Source organism: Xiphias gladius, chromosome 5 (assembly GCF_016859285.1).
Source record: "Xiphias gladius isolate SHS-SW01 ecotype Sanya breed wild chromosome 5, ASM1685928v1, whole genome shotgun sequence".
Lineage (NCBI taxonomy): Eukaryota > Metazoa > Chordata > Actinopteri > Istiophoriformes > Xiphiidae > Xiphias > Xiphias gladius.
In genome coordinates this window covers 21,501,585-21,523,243 of record NC_053404.1, presented here as the reverse complement: position 1 = coordinate 21,523,243, position 21,659 = coordinate 21,501,585, and the positions used below count along the sequence as shown (strand labels likewise).

The following is a 21,659-nucleotide window of genomic DNA, read 5'->3' as shown; positions in this document are numbered from 1 at the left end:
GGAGCAGAGCGAGGCCCTACCCAGTGCCAGTGTGGCGTTCCTAATAAACTGCTCTGTTGGCGTGTGATTTATAGGGTCACTATACCACGACACCCGCAGAAACATCAGTGCTTGTGCTGTGGTCCGGACGAAACATGATTTTTTTTTAGTCTGCGTACCTGAGCATTGATTTAGAGTTTACGTTAAAAAAAAAAAAAAGAAAAGAAAAAAAATTTGCTATCGTGCATTTTAGTTTGAAGGCACCCCCCCCCCGTTTCCGGTATGGGCTTGCCCGCCTGCGTTCATCCTGACGAGCCAGTGACGCAGCAGAGTGTCCGTTGTCAGGGGGCGTCGAGGTTCACGGGGCCGAGCGCGGTCCTGCAGCGCGTGCGGCGACAGTTGCTCATCCGATTACTGACACGCGCCCCCCCCCCCCCGCGCGCGCTACGGTCACATGACCGCGCGCACTGAGAGATTACAGCGGAACAGGAAAAAAAAAAAAAAAAAAAAAAAGAGTAGCGATGATGAGGAGGGCACGGTTAAAAAAAAAAAAAAACTCTGCTCACACGGCCTCTCGTTTTTAAAGGGACCACGAGCATCCAGAGCAAACGCATTAAAGACGAAAAGAAAAAGGGGAAAAGTGTCGTAAAAGATTTTCCAGAGGAAATGTCCAGGGGAGCCGTAATTTGAGTCGGTGGAGGAGAGGGGATTTTACTCCGTGAGGTTAAAGACGCTGCGCGTCCGAGGCGGTGGGAGGCCCGCTCAACGTCAGGGCGCCCCTTTTAAAGGGCGAATACCCCCCCCTCAGGAAGTCCCGGGTTTGCACACGGGACGTGTAGGGAGATGCGGTAGTGTTCCGGCGTGAGCCCGGACTGTCAGGTGGTAGGAACTAAGTACATTTACTCAACTACTCACTCAGGTACAATTCTGAGGTACTTCCAGGTGTCATTTCTTTTTTTTAATTATTATGATTATAATTTATTGTATTTTATTTTTTGCATAGCGTCATTGATACTTTAATCCAGCAGACCCTTTAAGTTAGACACTTTTCTTTATTTATTTATTTTACTTCCTCGCGTGATCTTGGTTGTTTTTAAACACACTTTTTCCAGCTCCGACAGACACACACACACACACACACACACGCACAAACTATCTATATTATATATGATATATAATAAGTGTGTTATTGTGTGATTTACTTTTACAGTAGCCGTGATGGAGAAGTACATTTACTCGGGTACTGTGCTCAAGTAGCCTACAACCGTGAGGTACTTGTACTTCACTCGAGTCTTTCCCTTTCCCACTTCTTCATAGTCCCTCACTCTGCTGCATTTGGAAGTGGAAGTGTTGCACTGTCTTGTTTTGTTTGTTTGTTTGTTTGCTGCACCAGGCTGCCCGTGTGTTTGACGGCCGGTTGTGTTGCGGGGTAGACTTCGCATCTACAGGCCGAGCTCCATTTGAAAGATCGCGATGTGTTGTGGCGGGTTAAACCGTACGCGTGTCGCTTAAAATCAGGCGTTTACACCTTTAAATGCACCGGTTGCGATGATCCGGTGATTTGATATAATATTCCGAGAGGCTCCGTTGCGCACGACTGGGCACTTTTATTTTTCTAATACCTAAAGTGCCATTTCCTGTACTTATGCTAACGCAGGATGTGAACGCAGCACTTCTACTTGTAACGGGGTGTCTTCCCTCACGGTAGCCGCAGTTTTCTACCGGAGCGAGAGGTAACGGATCTGGACGCTCGTGCGCCGTGCACGGTGCAAGCCCGGCTGTGTGCTCGTGTGTCAGAGTCTTTTCTTTTTTTTTCTTGTCCGCGGTCCTCCCGAGCTCTGAGTGGTGCTGTCTCGCCGCCGTCGCCCTGCGCGAACCGCCTTCCATTGCATTTCTCCACCAGCGGACCGAGCAGGGCCCCCTCGCAGCCGCTACACGGTGGCCCCGAGCCGGGGCTGATTCCCCACCGCAGACCCGGGCAGGTGCGACGCTGGTGCGCTACACCGGGGGACGGCGGGCCAACCTATCCCCCTCCGGATGCTGGATTTACGGACTGCTCCGCGGGAGAAAAAAGCCCGGGCTGTGATGAAACCCTAAACAAAGTGCGACACACACACACACACACACACACACACACAAGCCCATGCACATCATAAACGGGCCTGTCTTGCTTTGCGTTTCTGCCTCCCTGCAGGGGCTAATGGCGGATAACCATAGGTGAGGCGGGTAAAATTGTCGTCTCCGGGAGGGTGACGCGCACTTCTGAGCAGCCCCTGCGCTGTCAGACGAGGAAGTGAGGCTTCTCTCTCTCTCTCGCTCTCTCTCACACACACACACACACACACACACTCTCTCTCACTCACACACACGCACACACGCCCATTTCAGCCTGTCGACCCTGGTTTTTAAAAAAAAAAAAAAAAGAAAAGAAAAGAAAAGAAGAGAAAAAAGCCCGGACCCGTTCATCAGACACCGCGGCAGCAGACTTTATAAACATGCGCTCACTTGTGGATGGACAGCGCCGCGGATAACCTGCGGGGACGACGCCGATTTCAGAGGTGGGTGGCCGGAGAGCTTTACGCAGAACGTGGACATGACAATTCCCCAAAATGTTATTATCGTGAGACTTCTCCACAGCGAGGGCCTGTCTCCATCTTCTTTTTTTTTTCTTCCTTTTTAAAAAAAAAAAAAATAGTCACATGCATGATCTCTGGCCTAACTGCGCGTAGTGTGACTCGCTGGCAGCGCCGTCGTCGCTTGCCCGAGCGGAGCGAGGCTGACGCACACAAGGTAAACAGGCTGCGGGGCCAGGACGTCGGCATCTGGCCCGCCGCGCGTTGACTGGCACCTGCCTCTTTGCGCGGCGATGTCGCGCGGACCCGGCCCGGTCTCAGGGGCGGATCGAGACCCCCTTTTGGAAACCAAGAGGCACCGACAGCTGAGATAACTTGGAGGGGGGGGGGGGTTACGCTGCAGTGACATTGGGGTAATCCTCATTTTACTCCTTGTTTCTCCTGGTTGCGACCACACGGAATCCATCCAGTGATTCCGGAGCTCGAACAGTCGATCTGTTAATCGACCAACCGAAGATTATTGATTAATTGTTCAAGACTTTTTCTTTTTTTCTTATGCAAAAGCGACCAGAAATTTCACTGGCTCCAGCTTCTCAGACGTGAGGATTTTCTGATTTTTTTTTTTTTTTTTCTTCTTCTTCTTTCACCTCTTCTGATACTGAACTGGAAAATCTTTGGGCTTCGGACTGTCGGTCATTTAAAGGACGAAAACCAACTATTTTCAGCCAATGTTACAGACCGAACCACTAACAAGTTAATGGAGAAAATAACCGGATAGACTCAAAATCGCTGATCTGACAGTGAAAGCAAGTGTCAGCGAACCTTTCCCAGTTAATACAGTACACTACACCTCCACGTAAGAGTGTAATAAATATATTATAGTGATATTAGAAAGATGAAACGCATTTGAGACGGGAGGCAAAGCGTGTAGGGGGGGGCTCTGTGTGATAAGCACAAGTGTGAGGAGATTTTCATCTGGTTTTATTTATGATTTTATAAAAAAGAAAAGATACCGGTGGTTTAGGAACAGTTTTTTTGTTGTTGTTGTTTTATCTTTTAAGCTGCTTTGAAGATGCTGCTTTTAAATGTGCATGAAGGCTCTTCACATGTGGGACGTCCACGGCCGAGGGATTTCACGCATCTCGGAGGAACGGAAGATCTGTTTGTCCAGCTACCCTTTTAAACCGTCGACCTCTGCGAAATGACTCCCTCATTTCGCAAAGGCCGACGGGATCTGGGGGACGTCTGAAATGACACGGACAAAGATATGGAATCTAAACCATAATAAGGGCTGTGAAAGTGCAGTGACTTTCCTGCATCTTACTTTGGGTCTTTGACGAATGTGCGTATCGCAGGTGATCGTGTTCATGATTTGGCTGCTGTCTGGCTCTTTTTTTTTTATTAGTTTGATTTCTGTTTTTCTTCTTCTCTGGAAAATCCAGCGTTTGATGTGTTTCAATGTAGATACTTTGAAAAACCTTTGAAAAAAAAGGTCACTAGAAACTCAAGAGTTTAGTCAAAGTCAACTCTTTTTCAGATTAGTGTAGCAAAGGCCGCCGGGACTACGATAAATGATCATTTTCATTATCGATTGATATGCCAGTTATTTTTCTTGATTAATCGATCAGTCATCAGAAAATAGTGAGAAATGCACATCGCAAGTTCCCAGAGACCAACGTGATGCCTTCAAATGTCTTGTTTTCTCCAACTTAAAAAGTCCAAAACCACCAATCAGACACGACAAATACGAAAAGCAGCGAATCCTCACGTTTGAAAAGCTGCGGCCAGAGAATGTTTCCTCTCGGTGTCACAGCGACACCGAGAGGAAAAAAAGTAGACGGTCAAATGATCAAACTTTTAACTTCTGTTTCGGATGAACTGTCGTGGCGTGAGGCGATTCAGGAGCAGCCCGGTGTCATTAGAAACTCAGTCGGAGGGCCCCCGTTCACGCCGTAGCTCCCGGCAGGATGATTTCTCAGTTCCCTTCACAGTGTCGGGTCCGATCGACCGCTGCCCACGGGTCATCAATCCAAAACGCACGGCCGACGCTGACGGCAACGGTGTCATGTGTCAGTCGGTGGTGTGAGGCCTCAAACTCTGACTTCGGGTGAAGGGCAGCCGTCACACTGCCATGTCCTAAAAAACAAAGTGCGGGGATTGTTTGACGTATTCAATCCACCGCTGCCCACGTGCAGAAGACTCGTAGTGGTTCTATGTTCTGGGTGTAGCTTTCGTCCTCGAGGTTTGCTCTAGTCAGACCGCACATTAGTTTTAGTTCCATCCGAGGATCCCTGCTTTTGTCTCGTCTCTGCCCCTCGTGGCCGGAGGAAAACCAGTTTTAAGACGTCAGCCGGGGCCGTAGCCAGGATTTGAGAAACACTGCAGTCATGAGTCAAAGTCCCTCAAATCAGCCCAAAAAAAAAAAAAAAATGTTTTAACCATTTTTGATTTTTCACCGTCAGCTGTTCAATAGTTTCCTAAAAGTTTTGTTTAAATAGAGCAAATCTTTCAAGAAAACCGGGTAACTCTTTATTTTACGGGCCTATTGTTATTCCGGTTTATTTCCACATAATCTCCTGAGAAGTTTCCTGGAAAGAGCCAAGTCATTTGGAGCCGACCACAGGTAAACCACAGAGAGAGAGATCAGTGGGTGCGCGCCCAGCTGCTCCTAAATGCTAAGCTAGCGCAACCTTGAGACCTTTACTCAGAGGAGAGCAGCTGAAAGTCTCCGATAATAAACAAATGAGTGATAAATACTCACGGGGGAACTTTGTCTCCATCTTTGCTGGAATTAGAACCAAACTACACGGCTCTTTCCAGGAAACTTTCCAGAGATGACGGGGAAAACGGTGTTGCCTGTAAAATGAGGCGTTACCAAAAACTCCAGCTGCTTATAAATTCAACGCAACTAACTAAACTCTGACTGAAATAACTGTCTTAATAACTTGACCTTTTCTTTAACATTAGTGCCAGATTACAAAGTTTTCTCTAGGAAAATTATTAGGAAATAACAGTGTAAAATAAAGAGGAACTGTTTTTATTTCTCGTTAAATTGGAGAAGTGAAGTCATACGAAAGGAAATTTTTTTTTTTTTTTCTGCATACAGTCAGCGTGAGATCACTTCAGTCACTGACACAACGTGGCGTCGATGCCTGACCGAAACGACGCATCTCCGATAAGCTTCCCCGTTTCCGCCCCCCCCCCACCCCCCACCCCCCACCCGCGAAGGTCCAAACGCTGTTTTTCAGCCCTGCTGCACGTTGCCAGGAATCAGATCCTGGTGGAGAAGTAGTACATTTTTCGCTGGGAAAACACTGGATCTAAAAATACTGGACTGAGCCTGTGAAATTAGAGGAGTGCTGAGGTCACGTTGGATCCCAGAGAAATAACGAGGACCTCAGTGCGTTCAGCGGTGTCTGCAGCCCTGCTGTGGATCAGCTCTGGCAGGACCGGGCCTTTTTTTGAACCACCTGATACTTAATGACACGTGTGTGTGTGTGTGTATATATATATACGTACACACACACACACACAGTGTATATAGACAGATAGTAGACAGAGACAGCTCTAGCAAAATAAGACTTTAGGGAAATGCGGGGGTGAAAGAAGCATTCAGAGCCTTCACTTAAATAAAAGTACTAATAATAATGTAGAAACATTCCGCTACAAGTTAGAGTCTTCACTTAACTAAAATTACAGAAGTATAACAGAAAAGAGTACTTAAACAAAAGTAAAAGTACTCGTTATGGCTCCTTTGACGGGGTTGTGCCCTAAGCATTATTACCACGGATGCATTAACGCGTGAGCGTAAGCAGAGTCGATCTTGGCAGCTTGAGGAAGTTTTGCTTTCCGTCAGTGATGAAACCGTGCGTTGCGGCGCAGTCGAAGTATTTCAGCTTGTTGTTAACGCAAATCGACCGGTTTGAAAAGGTCGTAGGAAAAGCAGCGTCCCCGTCTTCTCGCAGCGACGGATGGAGACTAGACCAGAGCTATGAAAAAGTATGCGAAGAAACCTAAATGATAAATGCAGTGATTTGATATGTTAATGATCTATATCCATCTATCTGTCTGTCTATCTGTCTTTCTATCTGTCTTTTTATCCATTTGTCTATCTGTCTCTGTCTTTCTATCCATGTCTGTCTATCTGTCTTTCTATCGTCTGTCTTTCTTTCTATCCGTCTTTCTATCTGTCTTTCTATCGTCTGTCTTTCTTTCTATCCGTCTTTCTATCTGTCTTTCTATCTGTCTGTCTGTCTATCTGTCTATCTATCCGTCTTTCTATCCATCTGTCTATCCGTCTGTCTCTCCGTCTGTCTCAGTGTGCTACAGTGCTGAAGGATGGACAGGGAGCTGGTTCAACAGAGCCAGTCAGACCACGGAGAGGCCACCAATGGAACCAGCCCTCAGACCTCCAACGCCACGCCCGACTCCCCTGCCACCCCGGCCCCCCCTGCCACCCCCATCCCTCCTCGGCTGACCCCCAACCCCATGCTCCTGGACTCCCCCGCGCCCACGCTAACACCCACCACCTCTTCCTCTCCTCCCCCTCACCCCTGCTCCCTCCGTCTCAGCGGCCCATGGCCCGAAGGCGGCGGCGTCTCCCCACATCCTCGTCCCCGCTCCCCCTAAACTCACCTCCACCGCGACCCGGCCTCCGCACGTACTCTCGCCCGATCCTTCCCTCCCCGGCTGGCGTCTCCAAGACATCTCCTGCCACACAAACCTCCACCTCCTCCTCTCTTCTCCCCGCGTCCTCCCCCTCCTCTTCCTCTGCCCTTGCTGTGGCCAGCACGGCCTCCCCCCTCGTCTCCTCTTCTTCTGCGGCGCACGGCAACACCACCGTGTCGACCAAGACCTCCACCAGCCTGACCAACGGGAGCACAAGGCCTGGGTCCACGCCGACCTCCACGCCCATCACGCCCTTTCACACGCCGGCCAGTCCACCTGGCAGACAGGTAACGGACGCGCGCGCACAAACTGAACAGAACTCACCTCTAGAGGACACGCGCTCGATTCCGTACGATCCACAGACGACACACATCACCTTGAAGGAATCTCACTTCAAGCACGCTCACCTGCTTCCTTTCCGTGGGGTAACTGCGAAGTTACAGCCCGGTATGCTAGCGTAGCGCAGAGACCTGGCGCAGCTCGTCCGGCTGTGTGGACAGGTAACGGTGTCTGCCGACCAGCACCGGCGAGCTGTCCTGTTGGTTTCATCTGCTCAGAAGCCAAAGATGACACAACGTGGTTTTACAACGTGGGTTATGTGCTGAACATTTTCTCCACCGAGCACAGTCACTTCCGTTCACACTTCAGTTTTTGTACAGATTTACAGGTTTAATGGGTTGAAATAGGGCTTGGATTAGACGGATTTTTTTTAATTTTTTTTTGGTCTTTGATCCTCAAAATATTGATTTTGAGGATCAGGAGAGTTGGTTGAAGGATGTCAACTGTCGATTGACTCGGAAATGAGTAGGTATCATGAGATGGAAGAGATTGGAGCTTGCTGTTTTTGACTTTTTTTGTTTGTTTGTTTTTTTTTTTAAATAGAGCTCTGCTCTGTATTGACAAATGAACTGTAAACGAGGAACCCGGGAACCCCTTCAGTCACCGCCCGGACGAAAGTCGGAAAGCTGAGAACTCGGTTTAATAGAGCGCGGTGCCCTGGAAAACAGTGGTGCGACGTGTTTTAATTTGGTTACAACGGGGGGGAATCGCGACTTTAAAGGTTCTGAATCCAGTTTGAACCCAACTGCATTTAGATCCTTCTTGTAATAAAATGTGCCACCACAGTCTTGATAGAAAAGTGTCTTTCTTCTAGGAAATGTAATAAGAAAATGTCCTCTCTCCAAAGCTCTTCCTTAATTGCTTCCCTGCTCTTCTCTCCTCTCTTTGTTCCAGGTATCCCAGGCTCACTCGGCGGGCACACCTGGTCTTGTGCGAGCCAACCAGAGCCCATCCCCTGTCAGGCAGAGGGTATCCCAGCAGACATTGCTCCTAGGGAAAGGTCTCAAAGGGTCTGGCCAAGACCAGGTGCTGCTTAGAGCTCAGATGGTAAACACAGAAACACACGCAAACCCGCATTTACATAGATTTCTCCGTGTAATCTGGTTTATCTCGCTGCCAACGTGCAGCACAGTGAGTGCGGCAGCAGAAAAGATTAACGGTATTAAAATGAGGCGGTGGTAGGGAGGAGGGGGGGTGGGGTGTGTGTAAAGGTCAGAGTTTCATGGCACATTCAAGTTATGTAGGATACACGGACGCTATGAGCTTTCATCTGGAAAAAGTGTTTCTCATCAGCTGCACGGCAAAAAAAAATAAATACATTTTCAAAAATACAACTAGAAGTGATATGGATAAAAATTCTCTATCACCACGTGTGTAGTTTCTCACTGTGCTCTCGGTACATTTTGTGAAATGATGTGTGTTCTGGAGAATCGATACGGATAAAATAACAAGACGGCAAATCCCGATGCAGAACTAAATCTAGATTCTGCCTCAGTGACGTGCAACAACACGCCGTGTTCACGTCAGAGTCGTAATAAGGGACGGGGGGACGGATTTTTTACCGAAAGAGCCACAGCATCTGACGCGGCACTTACTAACACGGAAGTGCCCGTAAACCGAGGAAACGTGGACATCCCACACGCCAGCCAAACTCCATGTAATTAAAGCCAAATTTAGCGATGTATAGCGCTGAATTGTTAATGCTCCCTATTTTTCACGTGACCTAGATAACGTGGTGTAAACAGGAGGAAAGACTCTCTGAGGTTTGGCAGATTTCTATCGTCTCATGTTATATTACTGTCATATTGCCCACCTGCACTATTAGATTAAAAGCAATGTAAACACGCTGTGTATATGCAGAACCACAAAACCTCAAAAAGTCTTTAAGTCCTTGAGCCGGGTCGCAAACAAACACATCACGCACACACACACACACACACACACACACACACACGCTCACGCTCATTCATCCTCAGTGCTTGACTGTGCTTCTCTCCTCTGTTTATTTCCTCCTCCGTTTGTTGTCTCCCTCTTTCCCTTCTCTCCTTTTTCTCCCTGCAGCTGATTCTTACATCTGCTATGCGACCTGCCCCATCCTCCTCCTCCTCCTCTTCCTCCTCCTCCTCATCCTCCTCCTCCTCCTCTTCTTCTTCCCCGTCCTCTAACCCCGCTTCCGCTCAGGTGAGCAGCCGAGCAAGTACGACTCTTCCTGTGCCCGTGTATGATTCTCAGTCGACCGCTCTTAGTTAGGGTCTCACACTGCACATGCAGGACGATGTTCATAACTGTGACGGTGGCAGATTCACCATTAAAAGCCTCAAGTCGTTTTTCAACAGATTCCCGTTGTAATTTCCCAGAGCCGAGGTTTGAATCCGACCAACTGTTCAGTTTACTGTGAATCTGTGTAAAAGAAACGCGGCCGGTCCTCACATTTCAGAGGCTGGAGTCAGAGGACGTTCGACATTATGGCTTGAAAAATGGTCACAGCTGATTCCTCTGTCGATCGACCAGTCAATGAATCAAGTAATCGTTCCAGCTCCAGTTGAATGCACGCTTGAAAATAAATGCTGACTAAGCGGTAATGAAAATAGTTGTTGGTTGTAGGCCCAGAGTGGAAGCAGAGCAGAAAATGAAAATACAAAAATAAAGTACAAGTACCTCAAAATTGTACCTATATACAGCACTTGAGTAAATGCACTTAGTTACTTTCCAGTTGAAAAGCCTAAAAGTGAACAGATGTGTTTGGGATCTCACTGACCATCTTCCTCTTTGTCTCCCTTCTCCCTTCCAGCTCCAGAGTCTCACCCTGAGGCCTCCTCCCCCGGGGGCCCTCACCATCCCCCCCTCCCTCCGTCTCAAGCCCCTGTCCTCGGCCCCGCCTCCCCTCTCTCGCCCTCACGCACCGCTCTTCCCGCCTCTCAGGCCGCGACCGCAGCCCAGCGCCCCGGCAACGGAGAGCCCGCCCACGCCCAGCCGCCACCTCTCCGTCCCACCCCCAAGTAGGTCCCAGGAGCAGAGCTAACGCAAGGCTCCTTCAAGGCAGCCCGTCGCCTGTAGATGAGAGTATTCATTTTTATTTAATCCATTCCTGTCTCCTCTCATCTGAATTAAAGTGACTGGACAGTGAGAGGACACAGTTTTCAGGTATTTTGCTGAGTAAAATAAATAGAAACTGGAAAACTAGAGGGGGACAAGAACAGGAATACAGCATGCTCCTCCTCTCCGCAGTGAAAGCGACAAATTTATAGACAGGAGCCGCCAGTTATAGAAAGATGTAAATACTTCTTAGGTCCCGGTCTGACAAAACCAGAAAATAACAATGAAATGCTGTAAAACACAACAGACAGTGGTTTGCCAGCGGTGTCTTTCTCAGGTTACCTGATCCACTAGTGTGCATGAATTCCCGTGTTATCCGCCTGGGTATTGGTGGCGTTCAGCCATCTGGGTGATGATTTGTCCGTGAGTGTCGGGGCAGCAACTGTCCGTAATCGTGTTTCGTCAAAAAAACGAGGGAAGAATAGGATCTGATCAGCGCCAGGGCTGCGAGGACGGATTTCTTTTCCCCTTTTCAGGGTCCAAACATTATGAAAGTAATAGGAATCACTTTTTGGTTGAACGGGTTGACAGGTGCAACCTGCGACCAGAGGTCAAAAAATAAAGCCTTGTTTTAAGGGGTCACCTGCTCTAGAGCACCGGGACACTCGGTTTACACTGGTAGAAAACAGAGGAAAGCCGGTGGAGAAGCTGAAACCAGCAAATATCCAGCACATCTGCTTGGTATAAATGTGGTCGAAAAGTTTCTCAACAGACACAGATTTGTAACAGGGCTATTGTTCAGTGTTGCCTCGTACGGTCGGGCCTGGGCGTCAACAGTTAATCCCCGAAACGAGACACGCGTCACGTCCCTCAGCCGGAGCAATCGGAGCCCGGTGGAGTTATTCCTCCGTTTTTGGCCCGACCGGTGGCTCCTGCTCTGCTTCTTCGCTTTTTCCGGTCGTTTGAGCAAAGCGGGAAACCTCACAAAGACAGTGTCCGGGACACAGGCGTGAAGCAACGAGCACGAAATGAGCACGGAGAGAGAGTCAAGAAGCTTCCCGACAACACCCAGGGAGCTGCCGGCCGGCGAAGCCCCGGGGGTTTCGGGCGCTGCTCAGATCCACAGAACGCTGTCGGTCGGACAGGACGAGCGATTTGAGGACGTCACCTTTTTCTCTGGGGGGGGGCTGTGCTGGGCATTTACCACTATTTCCTGACCTTTTCTGACACTAAATGATTACTTGATATTTAAAAAATAACTAAAACGTAAATCAAAAGATCTGTTGCAGCCCTTATTTGGTCAAGAAATAAACTTGGACCAAATATCCAGTTTCTTCCCAAATGATGCAAGAGCCTTTTTTTTTTCCCACTAATTATAAGCTTGTTAGAGAAATGATTAAATACAGTGACGGTAAAGTGGGAAAACAGACCTTTTTTTTGTTTTGTTTTAAAGTAGGATTAATGATTTATTGATTTAAGAGCAGCGCTTGGAGAGAGCATGAAAGTTTGTGTCTCAGCGGGAAGGACGTTGTAGTTAAAAACTTTTTAGTAAGGCTTTATTTTGCAGGTCAGTCATTTGTGAATAATCCCCAAACAATTTCTAAGACGTTTCCTGTAAGGAACTATTTCATTTGGTACTAATTACTGGGGAAATCAGGCATTTCCTTGATAGAATCCCAAGTAAATATCTATTCACTAGTCATTAATTATTGGAAACTTCATCGTAACTTGTATGTTTGGTAACAATTCTTTAAAAACGAATTCTTTAAAAATGTTGTTGTGTAATGTTAAAAAAAAAAAAAAGAATATCGGCCAGTGTCTTGTTCTCATACATTTAAACTCTCAAATATTGACACGTGCCTGAAGAATCCAGTATCAGTCGCCAGGCTGTAAAAAGCCTGTCAGGGAGCTTCAGCGAAGCGCTCAAGCGAGCAGGTTTGTGTCAGTGTTGTTATCGTGTAGTTTGGGGGGAAGAAAAACGTTTAGTTAGTTGAAAAATGTTGAAGCTGCTTAAGCACCCAGAAATTCACTCACGATCGCAGTCAGTCCTGGGAAACCAGCAGCCGGTTTTCTGGTCCTGCGCCCGTGCTTCACCTGATGGTTGACTTTTTGAAATAGTTTCTCCTTCACACTGTCTTTCCTTCCCGCAGCTCTCTACTCTCCGGTCCGAGCCGTCCCTCTGAGACCCAGACTTCACTCTCCAAACGGTCACAGAGCAGCGTCGCCCCGACAAACCTCAGCCCTCCAGCCAATCGCCACCGCTCCCTCCGCTCAGGCCCCTCCCGTCAGCAGGCCGCCGGCCGGACCGAAGAGCTGTCCGTTATCTCAAACTGTGCTCGGTCCCGGCCAGTCCCAGCACGGCTCGCTATCCGTGGCCAACCCCACGTCCGTCTCTTCCCACTTCGAGCGCTCGCCGTCCGCAGCCAGGCAGCTGCAGATCATCGCCCTCTCTTCGGGCCGGCAGCCTCAACCCGGAACGTACGCCCGCGCTTCGGTGCAGTCGCCGCCTCCGGTCGCGGAGCCGCCCGAGCTTTCCAGCCAATCAAAGAGGACTTTGAGCAGCGAAGACTTGCCTCCTCTTCCTCTAAACCCGTCTTTGCCAAAAACGCCCTCGCCTCCTTCTCTCCTGAGTCCGGCCTCTCCTCCAAGTCAGGCTGGGCCTCAATCACAAACTCTGGTCCAGAGAGAAGAGGCGAAGGAGAGCGAGGAGCAGAGAGAAAGAGGACGAGGGCTAAGACAAGGAGTGCGAGATGAGGGGAGTGTCGGTAAAGACCCGAGGGTTGAGAAGGATGACCAAAGAGAGAAAGCGAAGGAGGAGAAACAGACGCTCACGACCGAGGAGGTGGTCAGTCAGAAAGAGCAGGAGGCCGGGACGGGCAGGGAGGAGGAACAAATGGAGGTGACAGAGGAAGGCCAGGGGGACAGAGAGAGGAGAGACGAAGGCCAGGAGAAGAAGATGGAGGAGGAAGAGGAAGGCCAGGGGGACAGAGAGAGGAGAGAGGATGGCCAGGAGAAGAAGATGGAGGAGGAAGAGGAAGCAGAGTCCGCCATGGACCAGTCTGAGAAGCTGACCGGTCAGGCTCTCCGTCAGCACCAGGACACGGACCCGGTCCCAACGCCCGATGCTGTCAAAGACTCCAGCGTGGAATTCAAACCCATCCCGGCCCTTTCGTCAGCCTCAGTTCCGGTCCAGGCCTCAGCCCCTGTCCCGGCTTCCGTCCCAGCCCCCGTCCCAGTGCCGGCTCCAGTCCCGGAGGTCCAGAGTCAGAAGCTGCCAGAGTCCCATCGAGAACTCCAGCCTGTCGGTCAGGAGGACTTCTGTGAGAACATGTCGACCCAGTCTGACAACCAGTCAGGTACCTTCAACCACACATCTGCACACCTGACTCAACACACCACACCGGAGGTTTGCTATATTTTAGCCACATGAATAAATTCTGCATCTGTGCGCTAATGTAAGTTTACTGAATTTAAGGCTTCAGACGCTGTTGATACAGGATGAATACGGGTGAAGTTTTTGCCAAAACTACATTATTGTTTGGGCTCCCAGCTTTCGCCGTAGGGGACGTCCAGATTTACCCGATTGCTTCGTCGCCCTAAACAAGGTTCCTGTGCAGCACAGGACACAAAGAGGACAATGCTTCTCCGGTGTGGAGCTTGAGAACTTCAGCCAGCGGAGACATTGTTGGGATGAAATATTCTCCTCAGTCTCTGCTTGCTCTCAAAATAATATTCAAACGTGTTGAGGACTGTCTGTTTGATTATTGTGGACTGCTGACTGTTTATTTGCAACAGCTTATCGATGTTCTCGCTGTCTCCGCTCCTTCCAGCGCTGTCCAGCCTCTCCTCTCAGTCTCCCCCCTCCTCCCCCTTCGTCACCCCCTCGGCAGAGAACCCTCCCCCCCTCCTCCCCGCTCAGGCCGCCCGCGCGGCCGACCTCGGCCTGCCGCAGCACGAGCCCGAGAGAGTCGACAGAGCGGTCGGGGAGGCTGAGACCGAGGCTGAGACAGAGCCCCTCGGCCAATCGGAAGACGAGTCAGAGCGCCTCGGCCAACCGCTGAGCGGCCCCTGGGAGCCGAGGGCGTGGCCCGAGGGAAGACAGGTCCTGACTCACCTGGTGGAGGGGTTCGTCATCCAGGAGGGGCTCCAGCCGTTTCCTGTACGGACACACACACACACACACACACACACGCTAACTAAGGACATAGAGTATTTGTTTTATAATACACTGATGACAGGAGGCCAAAATAGACAAAAGCTAGAGAAAACGTATTATTAATACTGATCTATAATCGGTCACCACATGATCACCACCGACCATATCTACAGGCTGACGGCAACTGAAAACCCCGGTACCTGTTCAGTGTTGTGACCGCGTTGCACAGACAGACGCATAGTCGGCTCCTTGAATAATTTTTCCTCATCAAAATGTGTTCTTTGCTGGAACTGCGTTAGGAATCCAAGCACGGGGCCGTACCGGTCGGTGGAGCTGCAGAGATTCAGCGTTCATCCAAAGTGGCATTTTAGCAACTCAGAGCCAAAAATATAATGTCAGAGCATTTCTACAGAGGTCTGGAGTGCCTGCAACACAGAACGCTGCAGTGTAAAGAAAAAGAAAAAAAGGAAAAGCACCAAAGTTCAGCATTTGAAACCCTACTTACTGAAGCAAAAGTACAAGTGAACTTAAAGAATTAAAAAAAATGTCCATCCACTGACATGTTGTTATACAGAGTATGACATTATCTGGTTGTTAATACTGGTGCGTTAGGGTGGAACTTCTTGGGCCTCAGACAGTTATTTAAGTGAAACAGTGTGAGAGGTGTAAAGGGGGAAATGACTCTTTGATGGAGCTGCTAACAACTTGGAGACACCTGAAACATGACCACAAGTCCTGGCTAGACGCGCAGAAGCCACGTGGTTACAGCTGTTTTTTGTTTTTTTTTAACGTGCAAAATTACGTTATTTCAATTCCTGGCACCACTTAAAGTGGCAGTGGGAGTAGTGGTTGAAATGGTGGTTGCCCATAATAGATTTCAACGTCGGCGCTGAAATCTATCCGCGGGCATCTGACGCCGAATTGCCCGCAGGCGTGAAAAGAAATGCTCCGCCCGCTGTTAAAACTGTTACCCGCCCCAGTTTAGGCCGAGTAGTTTGGAGCCGTGCGTAGCGAAGTCCCCGTCGTAACGGGCCGTCGTGGATCAGTAGTTGGCCCAGAGCTCCGTGAAGCTGCTGAGCCTCCAGATCGTCACGTTTCTCGGTGACGCCGCAGAATAATTTCGGTTCAGCCGGTAACGGAACCCGAGACCTCTGGTTCGCTCGGTTTCTCCTGTCCCGTGCTGAGTCAGTCGAATATTAGCATCTCGTGAGTAAGAGAAAAGTTGGAGGAAATTGCCATATTGTCCTATTTCCTGTGCATTGAAATGTAGAAGGTGACTTTCTCCAAGATGGACCTGGATTTGTTAGATTTGTGAATTAGAGGCTGTGTCGTGCAGAGACTCTGGGTCTCACACACACACACACACACACACACACACACACACACACACACACACACACACACACACACACACACACACACAGACAGGCTTACACATTGTCTCAGATTTGTCACAGTAATGATAACGCCAATAATAATGCCACAGCCTCGGACTGTTTTTCGGTGTATTTAAGTACCCTGTCATCGCGCAGGTGAACCGCTCGTCCCTGCTGGTTCCGGAGCAGGTGACCAAGCCGCAGGAAGTGAACGGGACCAACGGCCGGGCGGCGCTGCCCGTGACGGACGTGATACAACAGGCCGAGCACTCCACCGACTCGGACGAAGAGGAGGGAGGAGACACGGACGACACCGGGACCAGTAAGACTCATGAACCAGTTAACCTAGTTTATAGCCGAACACATCCCACTCACCACCCCGGGGCCCATAAGTTCTGAGCAGGTCAACCAAAGACAGATTATCCCCTTAAAGTTGTCTTTATTTAGATTATATTTGGAGGCATCAAGAGGTAAAACTTTCCGATCTTCCACAAGATCCCCAGGTTGGGAACCACCGTCTAGACCTGGGGTGCATTCGAGGGCAGTCTGAGATACTGTGGAGAACTATTTTGGCTGCACCGAACTGAAGCCAGCGAATGCTCGGAGGCTCGAAAAATCGCATTTACCAGAGCACAAAGTCACGACTTGGAAAAACGCAAATCTTCAGTAATGTAGAAGCGAACAGAAAGTGCCTGGTATTGTGACTCAAACAACGGGCTAAAACATGCAGAGCCATCAGTGTGGTCCTCTAACCCATCTCAGCACCACGGTCGACCAGTCGATAATCGATTAATCGTTTGAGTTATTTTTCATGCAAAAGCACAAAACCTTCTCCACTTCCACCTTCTAAACTTTCGTCTTACATGACAGAAAACTGGTATTTTGTTGGGGGGAGGGGTTTGGACTGTTGCTCTGACAAAACTAGCAATTTGAACACATCAACTTGGTCTTCAGATGACTGTAAATACTTTCTCCCATTAATCGATAACGCAGATGAATCGATAATGAAAACACATTGTTAACTGTTGCAGCAGTAGTCACCTCTTTAAGGAATATCTGGACCCTTTTTCTGTGTTGCAGCCAGTGGCACAAAGTCCAAGAGACTGGACCTAAAATAGTCTGGTGTCAGTCAGTGGTTGGTCCTCGTTGGGTCCGGATAACCGAGAACCATAAACATACATTTCTCCGTCGCAGCGCGTATTTTTAGGTTAAACTATGTCCTGCGCGGCTGCGACTGCTCTCAAATAAACCATGAACATGTCTGTCTGTCACACACAGGGTCGGGTCACAGGGACCGAACGGTGCTGCACTGCCAGTTCTGTGGGAAGAGAGGCCACGCACACAACTTCATGCGGTCCAAACGCTTCTGCTCCACTTCCTGTGCGCGCGGGTGAGACCCGATTTCACTGGCGTGAAAAGCAGAGGGGGAAAGGGGAGGAGAGAGGGTAGCTACGGTGTCATGCGACCGTGAGACGGTGTTTCTCAGAGAAGCCGTTCCTGTTGTGTGTTTGTGAGTGTGGCTGTCACAGCAGCAGCGCTGCCAGGATGTGGTGTAGAGACACACACAGGTGTTAAGTACAGATATGAGTGTGAATCAAAGTGCCAGAATGAGGAAATATGACCACGTGTCTTCTCGTCTCTCCCTCTCTCTGTGTCTCCGTGTCAGGTTTAACGTTCGTCTGACGAAGCGCCTGCGGGCCCTGAGTGCGGGCAGTCGGTCCGAGAGGCCCCGGCCGGCCCTGAACAGGGCGGAGTCGGTCCCTGGGAAGCCCCTGTTGCTGCGGCTGGTAGGGACGCCGAACTAACCGCCAGCCTAAGACACTGTGCCCCGGTGCTGCATTAGGCTCGGGGTGCTAAGAGCCGGAGCTTGCCTCGCATCCGCCACTTTATTTCACTCAACGTGCAGTACAATGTTCTTTAATCGTTCAGTGTATGAAAGTACAAAAATGCCCATTCTAGGTCTTTTATGATGCGAAACCGGCATCGATACGTCAGTTTAAAGAAATAAGAACCTAATCCGAAAAGGGACCTGCGGGCAGTCGGACCCACGCTTCTCCGTCTCGTTTACCGGGGGAACCGGGGAGACCTCTAATGCCCCTCACAAGTTACTGGTCCCCCGGCGAGGGCTTCACACTGCCCGTTTCGTCAGTCCGGAACCCAAAGATACTCAGTTTACAGTGATATAAAACAGAGAAACGCCGGGTCAACCTCTTGCGATTAACATTAAAAAACCCGCCCGCGAATCTCGATGGCTCGGCCGATATTATCGATATTAGAATTTCAGTCCATCACGGATACAAGAAATCGCCGTAGAGTGATGCCAAGGATATGCAGTAGGTTGTCCACCACAGAGCATTTTCAATTCTTTGATGACCGAATTGATCAGGTTATAAAAAAAGTATTTAAAAAGTGTAGTGGATGTGCTGCCATCAGATTTTTTTTTTACTCTCAAATATCAGTAGTTTCTGAAGTCTGGAAATACTGAATGGGGCAAAGAGGCGGATTTTGGTTGCAGATATGGCTGAGTGCAGTCGAATGAGACCACGGCCGGCCTCTGGTGGCCGGGACAGGAGCTGCACCCTCGACACCCAGCCGCGCTGCTGTTGAACATTTCTTTCTCAGTGTGTTTTTTTTCCCCCCCCCCTGACAGTCGGCAGGTCTACTTGGTAACGGAGAGGAACTATCTGCATTTACTCAGGCACCGTACTTCAGTACCGTCCCGAGTATTTTCATAACATGCTACTCTATGCTCCCACTCCATTGACTTCGCTGCATTTCTTTGACAGCTTTAGTTACTATTTACCTTTCAGATGAATATTTTTCATAGGAACAAACAATAATCTTAATATAGAACACGACGCATTGTTAAAGATCAAACCGGTTGTTGCTGAATGTTTTTGCTCGTAACCTCAGTGTGTGTAGCGACGGGATGAACTCACCCGTCTTACCGGTTTATTTTCCTCTTTTTTTCACGCGACTCCCTCCAGCCTCGTGATCTGTGGAGCGCCGGTCGGCGCGAGAAGGAGGAAAGGGGAGGCGGGCGCGGCCCGGCAGAGGGAGAGGAGGGGAGAGGAGGGGAGGAGGAGGAGGAGGGAGGAGGGGAGGAGGAGGAGGAGGAGGAGGAGGAGAGGGATGACAGAGGAGGAGGGGAGCGCTGTTGCCATGACAGGGCGGCTCGGAGAGCGAGGAGGGCGTCTGCGCCCGCCATGACCACCTCCGCGCCCACGACCACGTTCAAACCCGCCCCGTCTCAGTGGAGTGTGGAGGAAGTAACCGCCTTCATACACACACTGCCAGGTAAATATTAACAAGTCCACTGGTCATTGGTCTCAAACACACACACACACACACACACACACACACACAGGAGAGTAATTCCTCTCATGCGGAGCTCCTCCCACCGTTCAGCCTCCGTTGAAATTGTCGGTTCCATTTATACAAACGCCCCAGCGTCTGAAATCGCCGGCAGGCGACGGGGGGGGCTCGGCTCGTTCACCGCGTCTCCAGTTAAGTGTTTCGCCAAAACGGAAAAACCGAAATTATCCGCTGGGTGAGGGGAACGGGCGTACTTTTATCCACCAGCCGTCATCGCTGGCTAACGTCTGGAAGAGAAGCACATCGGTGAAGCTTCGGTGTCCTTGTTGAACTGGCCCGAAGTATCCGCAAGTCACCTCCAGGTCACTTCCCGAAGACGTTCCCTAGGTGGCTTCTATAGTTTAAACACAGCCTCCAGTGCGCTCCACCGACCCCCGGCGCCCCACAGTCTCGTTGAAAACTTTTGTGTGGAGCCCTAAACATCTTTTGGAAAAAAAGACGTTCATTAACTAGAGCCCCGGTTGAGAATGACCGGAGTCACGCTTTAAAAGCAGGTAGAACAAAATGAAACTGCAAACTATAAATGCTCCGCAACAGGACCGGTTGAGCTCCAGGGTATTCGCCTCGGCCGAGGATGTCCGGATTACAGCATGCGCACATGCACTTGCTCATGTTTAGAAAAACACTAAAGAACAGTAGAGCTGCATTTTCTGAAACAGCGTTTGAGGATAAACGATATGATCCGTGCGACTGACGATATCCGAACTGCAGCAAGCTCGAGTCTTGGCTTCGAAACTGCGACGGGAAAACGATCGTCCGCGCGTCTGCCACGCAGAGCGTTTTCGTTTTTATCCTCTTGGTCAGCCTCAGCAAAGTAATCCAACCCAGGACTCACGGGAGAAAACGTGCCAGGCCGCGTACAGATTCGGCCCGAGTCAGAGGATAGTTTGGCCCCGTTACGGTGAAGAAGCACCATGTTTTCTTCTGCTCCATTTCTTTGCTGCGGCCAGATGTTGTTGCTCCTGTTTAGCAGCTCCCCTACGCTCGTAGCAAGGAGCGCAGCGTGAGGATGCTAAGGGTGAACGGCCGTACGTATTCATGTTTTTCCAGCACGCCGATCGTGTTTTTCATACTCGAGCCACCCACAGAATAATGCATCCACAAGCACCGTTTACAAGCTGTGAGATGCCATTTCCACCGTGCTTCGCGATTCGTCGTTTTCACGGACTAATCGATCAACTGAGAAAACCTCCGACAGGTTAATCGATAGTAAAAAAGAAATAATAGTTGCAGCCCTAAGGCGTGCCCCACCTCTCGCCCGATGCATGCTGGGATAGAGTTTCAAGCGGTTTAGAAAAGCAGCTTTGGTGTCGAACTCACCCCCTGTCCGTGCCTCTGTTTTGGTGTCGTGCTCAGGCTGCAGCGACGTGGCGGAGGCCTTCCGGCTGCAGGAGATCGACGGCCAGGCCCTGCTGCTGCTGACGGAGGACCACCTGATGACCAGCATGAACATCAAACTGGGACCGGCTCTCAAGATCTGCGCCCACATCAACGCCCTGAAAAACCAGTGAGAGACGGAGAAGACCCGAGAGGGGAAAAAAAACAGAAAGTTTGATGTGGAAGGAGAGAAAGAAAAAACAGGCAATAAAGACAGAAATCGGAGAATTCAAAAGAGGAAGAGAAAGGAGAGAGTTTGAAAACAGAAGCTGACACCAAGGATGACAGAAAAAAGTCACAAAAAGAGATTCACGGTAACTTATGAGATTACAAATCGAGGTGTGGCCTTAGCAGACGGGAACAGAGGAGGTGTGCGGAGGCATGAAGATACCAGAGTCCAGAAGAAATTGACTGCGTTTTGGGCCCTCTGACTGTAGCCGGAGACCGAGGGGGGGGGGGGTTTTGTAACTTTGTGTATATTTTACATGCCACTGGAGAGTGTACATTTGATGCTATTTCACGAAGGATTTTGAACATTTAATATATAAAATTTGTCTATTTAGTTTTTTTAGAACGTGACGTCAATGACAAATCTATCCAGTAGCCAACATAACCGGTGTGTGTAAGGAAAAAAAATTAAAAAAAAGATAATAATAATAATACGTAGACTTTGTAAGTGATTAATGAAAGTTTAATGTTTTATATCACTATATTCTGGACAAAAACATGTCTGTGGATTAAAAAAAAGTCACTATCGGGGTCGAGGCTGGTGTCTTTAAT

The 21,659-nt window shown here is 49.5% G+C and overlaps 1 protein-coding gene across 1 annotated transcript; it reads left to right on the top strand.

The window, feature by feature from the left end:
- Window positions 1-3,216: 3,216 nt before the first annotated feature.
- si:ch211-230g15.5 (polyhomeotic-like protein 3) lies at window positions 3,217-21,638 on the top strand. Its single transcript, XM_040127271.1, is given in 13 exon segments — window positions 3,217-3,408; window positions 6,872-7,099; window positions 7,101-7,196; window positions 7,198-7,507; window positions 8,454-8,606; window positions 10,351-10,558; window positions 12,746-13,951; window positions 14,426-14,754; window positions 16,284-16,449; window positions 17,406-17,517; window positions 17,794-17,914; window positions 19,115-19,424; window positions 20,859-21,638. Coding segments are annotated over 12 exon segments (3,375 nt in total). The 5' UTR covers window positions 3,217-3,408; window positions 6,872-6,890; the 3' UTR covers window positions 21,014-21,638.
- The last annotated feature ends 21 nt before the right edge of the window (window positions 21,639-21,659 follow it).